The sequence below is a fragment of the Podarcis bocagei genome (genome assembly GCF_964188305.1).
Source record: "Podarcis bocagei genome assembly, chromosome: 7".
In the NCBI taxonomy this organism is placed as follows: Eukaryota; Metazoa; Chordata; class Lepidosauria; order Squamata; family Lacertidae; genus Podarcis; species Podarcis bocagei.
Window position 1 is genome coordinate 91,714,434 of NC_138132.1, and position 8,854 is coordinate 91,723,287.

Consider the following 8,854-nt stretch of genomic DNA (forward strand, 5'->3'; position numbering starts at 1 on the left):
GAAGAAATATATTGGGCCCATGTATCTTTTCAAATGTAACAAGAAAAACAGCTGGGGTTGATTTTTAGTGGATAAAGAGCTTGCAGTAAAAGGGTTAAATGTGTGCCCCATTCACATTCAAAGGCCCACCTCACTTGCACTGAAGTTTCTTTTTTTAAGTAGGAGGACATTTCATACGGAGCCCCATGTCATGTCTGGTATAGTCAACTTCCCTACCTTGCCACTTCTGTGAAAGTGTGAAGCAAACTCATGGCTCTGACGCCATCTCCACCTACTGGATGGGTCCGTTGGGAGCGAGCTGGGTTTGGTGCCAGAGGCCTCTTGGTCGCTGCAGCAGAGCTCCTTTTGCACACTGATGAGCTGGTACAGTCCAAAAGGGCAAACTTCGCCATTTTGAGTCTGCAGGCTGTAACTCATCTGGAAGGGTGGGGATGTGGTTGTTTGTTAAGAGCTGGAATTCATGTTTTGGATAGCCTGTGCTTTTCTTTAGGTGTGTACTGTTATTGGGAGTCTCTGATGGAGCTGATTAAGAATTACATGTGACTAAGCTTCTGGTGAGAAAAAAGTTCTAAAGGGGAAATAAAATGCATACTTTTGATTCAGGCTTAGTCATCCTTACTTTGTCCCATTAAAAATCAATGGGTTTAAGTGAGCCCTGTTATTTTCTATGAGTCTTTTCTAAGCAGGACTACACTAGTGGCCAAAATTGTGGAAACCTTTTGGAGAAAGTGTATTTCCGAGGTTTGATGGCTCACAACACCACTTTTTTTTTGGAGCAATACCATAAAATTATACATCAGTGGAAAGATAATTTAATGAAGAATGTAATGCAACAATGTTTGTTCAATTATCAAAAGTTATAGCCAGATAACCAGAAAATGAAGTGTTTAGAGAGCCAATCAGGTGTCATCTTGTTTTGGCAATGATGGCTCACAACACTACTTTTTTGGAGTAATATCATAAAATTATGTATCAATGGAAAGATAATTTAATGAAGAATGTAGTGCAATAACTTTTATGAAGGATTATTTATTACAACATAAATAAGGAGGACATTTGTCAGTATGTTATATGATTGCTATCAGGTTGGTTGGGGGTTTTTTTGTTCTTTCATTTAGTGAGCTTGTAAAACATAATAAAATTTAAAAAATGGTGCAAAGAGTTGACTAGTCACCCAGAAGGTGATGTAGAATAGTACTATTAAGTGAAGAAGGCTACAGTTATGAAGAAATTAGAAGAAAAAATGGTGGAAACTTAACCAACGGTAGAAACAAAATAAAAAATCCCTTCCAGAAGCACCTTAGAGACCAACTAAGTTTGCTATTGGTATGAGCTTTCGTGTGAATGCACACTTCTTCAGATACTTTTCCCAGAGCCCCAAATCCAGGGACAGACGCTGTAAGCCGATTGAAGGAGCTTGACTGAGGAAGCCCACCTGCCTAACACCTGAGCAATGGCCATTCCCAAGATCCAGCTGCTTTTAGGGGTGGGAGTAGCCCTCCCATACCCCACAAACTCTCCTTCAGCCACCACAGGGACCCCAGCATAATCCCAGAGCCACAGCCAGGGCCCCCCCTTACTTTGGTGGCTCCAAAATCTAGGCCAGGCCTTGAAGAAGAGCAATTAGAACTGTGCGACTGCTTACACCTCCTACACAGATACAGGTCACAAGTGGACTTGGTTCACACACGCCTTTGTAATACCAGAGGGCGTTAGCAGGACAGTGGAAATGCTTGCTTAAGAGAGCACCTCGTCTCCTCAAGAATCAGTTCCCTACTCCAGAAGCTTCCTCAAGTCCTCGTTCGTGTCAGGAACCAAATCGCAGGCGCGACGAAGGCTCTTGTCCTGCAGGCGTCTCAGGTCAGAGTTGTGCTCCAGGAAGAGGAGGCAGAGGTCTCTGTGTCCATTCTCGGCTGCCTGCAGGGAGGGAGGGAGGGAGGGGTCCTCAGGCAAGCTGAGAGCAAAGGGTTGCCCCTTGTTTATTGCATTTATAGCCCCACCGTCTTTCCTCTAAGGAGCTCAAGTTCCCCCGACTGCAGAGTTAATCCCCACAACAGCCCCGTGAGGGAGGTCAGGCCGAGAGACAGCGACTGACTCCAAGATCATCCGGTGAGCACCATGGCCAAGTGGGGATTTCAACCCTGATCTCCCAGGTCCTAGTCCAACATGCTCTAACCACTGTACTACTCTAGACCACCTTGGCCTCCCACGGAACAGCCAGACTCACAGGACGGTCCTCACGGGAGGGAGGTGCCAATGGGAGCAAGGGAAGGACATCGCATCCCCTCCCCACCCCACCCCCCCCAAATAAGGAAAACCCACAGCCCATTAGGAACTGGAGGGGCAGGCGCTTGGCCTTCCTTGGGGCTTGTCTGGAATCAGCCCTGGGACTGTGACCCTTCTTGCAGAAGGCTTGCCTGAACAGAGAGACGTGTGGGCAACTTCTGCATGGCCAGAAGGCAGCTGACTGGAGAAAGGGAAGAGTCCCTTGCGTTGCTCCACCCACTCTGGCCCCACCCATACAACCGAGTGACCCTACGGGCAAAGGTGTCTCGGTGCATCACTACACATTTGCCTGCGAATGAATGAAACGGCCAAGGAGCCACTCGGTACCCCACACCTTGTGCAAGCAGGTCTTCCCGTCGTCATCGGTGGCTGCTGGATCAGCCCCGTAGGTCAGCAGGAGCTCAGCCACCTCCGTGTGCCCACAGTAAGAGGCTCGGTGCAGAGGGGTGGCCCCGCCATGGGTCTGAGTGTTGCAGGCAGCTCCGCTCTCCAGGAGGAATCGGCAGACGTCATAATGGCCATTGCGGCTGGCGTAGTGCTGCAAGGCAGAAAATGAGGCATCTTGGGGGGGTCTGGGCCATTTCAGGCAAGCCACCTTCCCTTGCGCCTTGTAAGACGTAGGATGTGAGATGTGGGGCAGCTGAAGATGCAGCTGGATTGAAAGGGCCCTGGCAGCCACCTGCAATCATGGGGCTTGCAACATGCCATGCACAAGTGCCTGCAGAGCCCCACTTCTGCCATCCCTGCCCCACACCTCCACGGCCTCCGTGTTGGGCAGGTGTGTGTGGCTTGGTTGAAACAGTCTGGTGGGTCAAATGGGGAGGCACTTGCTCAGCATGATGTCTGGGGCTTCGCACACAGAAAACAGGGGAAACTGCCTCAACCCCCTCAGGCCACTGGTCCACCTTGCTCAGTACAGTGGTGCCTCGCAAGACGAAATTAATTCGTTCCACAAGTTTTTTCTTCTTGCGAGTTTTTCGTCTTGCGAAGCACGGTTTCCCATAGGAATGCATTGAAAATCAATCAATGCGTTCCTATGGAGACCGTCCGGGGACAGAGGGGAAGCGCCGCGCGCCTTCCCCTCTGTCCCCGGACCTGTTTAAAGCAAGGGGTGGCGGGCCCGTTGCCTGCCCCGCAATCTCCGGGGACAGAGGGGAAGGCGTGCACGCCTTCCCCTCTGTCCCCGGACCTGTTTTAAAGCAAGGGAAGGGGCAGTGGGGAGAATCGCTTCTCCCCGTTGCTGCCCCTTGGTTCAAAAGGGGTCCGGGGAGAGAGGGGAAGGTGCGTGCGCCTTCCCCTCTGTCCCCGGAGATTGCGGGGCTGGCAACGGGGAGAAGCGATCTTCTCCCCGCTGCCCCTTGCTTCAAAAGAGGTCCAGGGACAGCGGGGAAGACGCGCTGCGCTTCCCCGCTATCCCCGGAGTTTGCGGGGCAAGCTTCGTTTTGCAAAGCAAGCCCATAGGGAAATGCGTCTTGCGAAGCGGCTAAGAAAACGAAAAACTCCTTCGTCTAGCGAGTTTTTCGTCTTCCGAGGCGTTCGTCTTGCGGGGCACCACTGTACTGTCTGTGCTGACTGGCAGCAGCTCTCCAGGATTCCAGATGGAGGTTTCTCCCAGTCCTACCTGCAGGTGCCAGGGAATGAGCCTGGGGCCTTCTGCATGCAAGGCAGGCGATCTGGCCCTGAGCGACGGCCCTCCCCCCTCAGCTGATCCTCAGCACTTGCAAATAACTGTGCCTTTGCGTGAATGGCTCTGCAGGCAAAAAGAGGTCACCTGACATCACTGTGATGTCACACCAGCATGAATGGAGCCCACCTGACAGCAGATGCATCTTCCTTCTCATAAAAGACAGAAGGTGCAGGCACTATGCATTGTTGGGGCATCTGGCAGGGGACACTAGTAGCCAACTCTGTTGTATGGTTGCATTCTCATGTATTTTTTAAATCTGACCCCCACAGTAACCTTGGACACTTACCAAAGCTGTGTATCCAAAGGGATCTGGCTCGCTGGGATTACTGCGGTTTAGGATCTGTTTTTTGACCTTCTCAAGGTCTCCATTCAGAGCAGCACACCAAATCCCTACACATAAATAAATTTCAATTTATCTTTATATTGGCACTAGTCTGTCATTGAGCAGCCCTGTGCCTAATCACCACTCTGCATTTACCTAACGTAATTTACCTGACTATGGGTACAACACAAAAAGCTAACACAACAAACTATTTCTCAACTCGTGTCTCTCTGCCCTCAAGTCTTGTTTTAAACCACCACATTTCCCCTCTGTGTCCTTCCCTGCTTGCTCCACTCAAAGCTTTGCCACTGTTTAGAACTACCAGTTTTCCCTCTTACCATTGCTGTTTTACTCAAACCTCTGCCATTGTTTGAAACTATCACTATTTTCCTCTCAATGCCCCTCTCTGTCTTCCAACCAGGAAGCAAGAGGCATTATCAGGGTTCAAAAATGCATTGCAGCCAAACAAGGGCCAGTGCAATGCAGGGCCAGTGAAGTGTAGCTTGGGGAGACAGGGGGTGGTTGGGAAAGGGGAGGGGCACAGGAAGAGTCTATTTTGCAGGCCAGACAGAGAGGCTCAGACAGCTGCATTTGGCTCCTAGGCCCTGGCTCTTCCCGCCCCTGCTTTGGACCATAACAACTTATCTTTTTTCTCTCCTCCAAACAGGATAAGGAGGCAAAGGAAGGGGGCAAAGAGAGTTTTAGTGAAAGCTCATCTCCTTATCCCCTTCTCACCCCTCCAAAGACCCACAACAGACTCAATGCCCCATTGAGCCTCTGTACCTCTCTCAAAATCCATCTCCTCCAGAGTCTGGTGAACACTTGGCACGGCCACATGGTGGGAGCAACAGGAGCCATCCTTGGAGTGTCCAGGTGACAATGCCATTGTTAGCCCCTTTCAGGTTACTATTTTGGGAAGCAGCTGTAGGTCCTGCTGAAGAGGAAGAGAAAGGATGTGACACAAAGCAGAAGAGAAGGCTCCTCTCTCTAGCACAATGTCCAGAAAGAACAATTGAGAGCCCAAGATAATAATGAATGCTGGAACAAGCACAGGCAAAGCTTGGGGAAGTGACATTTTCTAACGTATAATGCCCAGCAGGTGACGGAGCACAACCTATGCTGGATCTGTCTGAACCATCTCTTTACTTAGCATCCAATTTCTACTGAAAGGGATGAAAACAATTTTGTTCTGCATCTGCACTGTGTTTTTATTCTGGTCAATTGCCCATCTATCCAGGAATGACCAAGGTGAGGTTTAGAGCAGGGATGCCCTCCAGATGTTGTTGGACTCAAACTCCCATCACCAGCCACTGCTCATGCCAGCAACAGCAGGATATTAAGGTACATCCCAGATGTGGTGAATTCACCATAGCCAAGAGCAAAATGCGCCCTGAAGCTTCTCACAGGGCGAAGCCTTCAGCCATTCTATTTCTCAGAGCAGGTTCAGGTTCATACTGGTACAGTGTGCCTCACAAGACGAAATTAATCCGTTCCGCGAGTCTCTTCATCTAGCGGTTTTTTCGTCTTGCGAAGCAACCCTATTAGCGGATTAGCGCTATTAGCGGTTTAGCGGCTATTAGCGGTTTAGCGGCTATTAAAGGCTTAGCGGATTAGCGGCTAAAAGGCTATTAGCGGCTTAGCAGATTAGAAAAGGGGGGGAGCGAAAAAAATCAGAACACTTGCAAGATGTTTTCGTCTTGCAAAGCAAGCCCATAGGGAAAATCGTCTTGCGAAGCAGCTCAAAAACGGAAAACCCTTTCGTCTAGCGGGTTTTCCGTCTTGCGAGGCATTCGTCTTGCGGGGCACCACTGTATAAGACAGCTTCCCAAAAACACTTCCCAGAGGGGTTACTGTGTTAGTCTGCCAGAGCAAAACCAGCAAAAAGCCTCAGGGCATCTGAACACTGTTTGGCATCTCTGTCTTGAGAGACAATGGGGTGCACCTCCAGGGGTGACGTCAAATCCCTGCATGGGCAGCACTGAAGTGACCTCCCTGGGGTGCTAGCCTGGGCAGTGTCTGGAGGTCCTGGGCTGCCCAGAGGACAAGACCAACCTCGCTGGTGTGGACCAAAGGAAAGCAGAGCAATATGTTTGGCACCAGCTTGGCTGCAGGAGTTGCCAGGAGGCGGCATAAAAGGCGCCATCGAGACTCCAGAGTTCTGTAGGATTTACTCCTTAGCCTTTCCATCTCTCGAAGATGTCCCTTAACAGATACACCTTAAGAGATGTACAGTATAAGAAATGTGTGACTGAGATCAGCACAAATGCCACAAACGTAGTCTGTTTTCACAGTGAATTATAAGCACCTTTGAGCTTCTTTCACATGGTGTGTGCCAGAAACTGGGTTAGACAGACCAGCAATCTGCTTTGATATAAACTGTTTCGTATGTTCTGGGGTTGGGGCCTGGCCTAGCGGGAGAGTCTGACCACTGGCCATGCTGGCTGGGGTTCATGGGATGCTCAATGGCATCTGGGGGGCTACAGGTTCCACATCCCTGAATGAAAGGGATCCGACCGTGTGTGGTGGGAGAGGTTTCTTTCACTGAGACTCTAGAGAGCTACTCTCAGTCAGAATTGAGCAGAAATGGGAAGCAGGTAGATCTAGGATCTACTTGTAGGCCTTTGGATGTTGGCAGAAGATAAGTTACAGAGAATCAGAAACACTGGGTTAACGGTAGCAACAAACAGCCACCCTCCCAATCTAGATTCCCCTGTCCAGATGAAGAAGACTTAGGATGAAAGGAAGAGTAGCTTCTTCTTATGTGACAGGACTGTCAATGGAAACAAATTCCTGGACCAAGGACATGCTCAGAGGCACCCCGTCCCTCATTCTATGTTGCCCCAACTGAATTATTCTGAGTGCAGTTCCTGTTGGGGGTCCCTAGCATCTTAGTTGAAAAAACAACACAGACCCAACCAGCCTTATACTGCAGACCCGTTATACTTGCCCATGCAATTAACTCATTTATACAAAATATAATATAGGTTAAAAATGGTAACTGTTAAGAATTGCTATAGACCTTTTTTCTCTTTACACTTCCGGTTTTCTTTTTAAGAACTTCTTATGTGTTGCATTTAAATTTCAATAAATAATAATAATAATGTCTGTGCACCCACGAAGCAGACCAGCCTTTCCCAACCAGGTGCCTCTCCTCAGTCCCAGCAGCACAGCTGTCTGACTGGAGGAAGACGCCAGAGCCCCGCCGGGCCAGACCCAAGGCCGGCTCCTGTCCCGGGGGGGGGGGGGCGGCCAGCCAGGAAGCCCTCCAGCGCGGACCTGGAGCAAGGCGGCTTCCTTCCAGCCCCCCTGAGCCTCGAGGGATGCTGGGGGCCAGGCGGGGGGGACCCTGCGGCCCCCGAGAGGCGGCTCCCCTCCAGCAAGTCTGGGCCGGGGAGTTGGGGCTGGGAGTTGTAGTTCAGACCCCCCCCCTCCCGGGGCCGGCAGGTCCTGCCGGGGGACCAGGGGCCTCTTCCCCCCCCCAGGTCACGTGGGCGCCGGCTGCTCCCAAGAAAGGGAACCGGCCGCCATCTTAGCTCTTACCTGCCACGGCCGCCCGTTCCGCCCAATCGGAGAGGAGCTGGGCGGGGAAAGGCAGCCAATGCGGGCGCACGAAGGGAAGAAGACCGGAAGCAGCCCGGGGGCGGGGCGAGGGTTTCCCTGCGCGCAGTAGCGGCGAGCGACCGCTAGAGGGAGCCGGCGACTCGGGAATGGTTGGCGCGCGCGCGGCCTGCGGAGCACCTGGGCAAAGAATGGAAATGAGGCTGGGGGTTAATGCGGTGCTGTTTTTCTGGAGGGGACGCATCCTCCCAAACATTTTGAGAATCTTTGTACTTTTGTCCATTTACTGTCTTTATTTTCCCCGATGTGAACTATAAAAAGGTGGTTTTCTTGAGTCAAAATGAGAGTGCTCCTAAACATTTTTTTGAAGAAGAAAAGAAAAAAGCACTGGCTTAATGTAAGCCAGGAGGGAGCCCTCCTCCAGCCTCCATTGGCATTGGATGCTGCCTGTGTGCTTTCCAGGTTGTTTGTGCATGTGCTGTTTGAGCATGTGCAGAGACCGTCTCCTCCACTAAGCACCCCAGAGACCCACACTGAGCCTGGACACCTCCAAAGACTTTTAGTCACTGCAGGAAGACAGAAACGACACCATTTCACTTGACGCTTGCTCTTGCCTTGGTCTCTTGAGGTGGGCTGGCATATGAGGATACAGTGATACCTCGGTCTAAGAACAGCCCTGTTTATGAACAATTCAGTTTACAAACTCCACAAAACCGGAAGTAGTGTCCCAGTTTGCGAACTTTACCTCGGTCTAAGAACGGAATCCGAATGATGGAAGGGCACTGGCAGCGGGAGGCCTCATTAGGGAAAGCGCTTCTCAGTTTAAAAACGGACTTCAGGAACCAGTGGCGTAGCGTGGGGGGTGCAGGGGGGTCCGGCCGCACCGGGCGCAACATCTGGGGGTTAGGGTTAGGGGGCGCAAATCCACGGGTTAGGGGGCACAAATTACTTGCCTTGCCCCAGGTGCTGACAACCCACGCTACGCCACTGTCAGGAACGGA

At 51.1% G+C, this 8,854-nt stretch overlaps 1 protein-coding gene across 5 annotated transcripts; it reads right to left on the bottom strand.

Moving 5' to 3' along the window:
• Positions 1–796: 796 nt before the first annotated feature.
• Positions 797–7,933, bottom strand: ANKRD39 (ankyrin repeat domain 39). 5 transcript variants are annotated; one of them, XM_081201046.1, is made up of 5 exons: positions 7,836–7,933; positions 5,079–5,226; positions 4,260–4,363; positions 2,621–2,824; positions 797–1,917 (listed from the first exon to the last, which is right to left on the bottom strand). In XM_081201046.1, the coding sequence occupies exons 2-5, from the start codon at positions 5,179–5,181 to the stop codon at positions 1,774–1,776; spliced, it is 555 nt and encodes a 184-aa protein (XP_081057172.1). In that variant the 5' UTR covers positions 5,182–5,226; positions 7,836–7,933; the 3' UTR covers positions 797–1,773. The 5 variants fall into 5 exon arrangements, with proteins under 5 accessions (XP_081057172.1, XP_081057171.1, XP_081057170.1 ...); XM_081201045.1 differs by having other exon boundaries at positions 5,079–5,229; positions 7,836–7,905; XM_081201044.1 differs by lacking the exon at positions 7,836–7,933 and adding an exon at positions 7,315–7,703 and having other exon boundaries at positions 5,079–5,229.
• Positions 7,934–8,854: the final 921 nt, after the last annotated feature.

Excerpts from the sequence above, each read along its gene's own strand:
- ANKRD39 (XM_081201046.1), bottom strand. The coding sequence starts at position 5,181 with ATGGCATTGTCACCTGGACACTCCAAGGATGGCTCCTGTTGCTCCCAC. Across the intron at positions 4,364-5,078 it reads GGAGATGGATTTTGAGAGAG|GGATTTGGTGTGCTGCTCTG; the intron begins GTACAGAGGCTC and ends ATTTATGTGTAG. Across the intron at positions 1,918-2,620 it reads GGAAGACCTGCTTGCACAAG|GCAGCCGAGAATGGACACAG; the intron begins GTGTGGGGTACC and ends CCCTCCCTGCAG.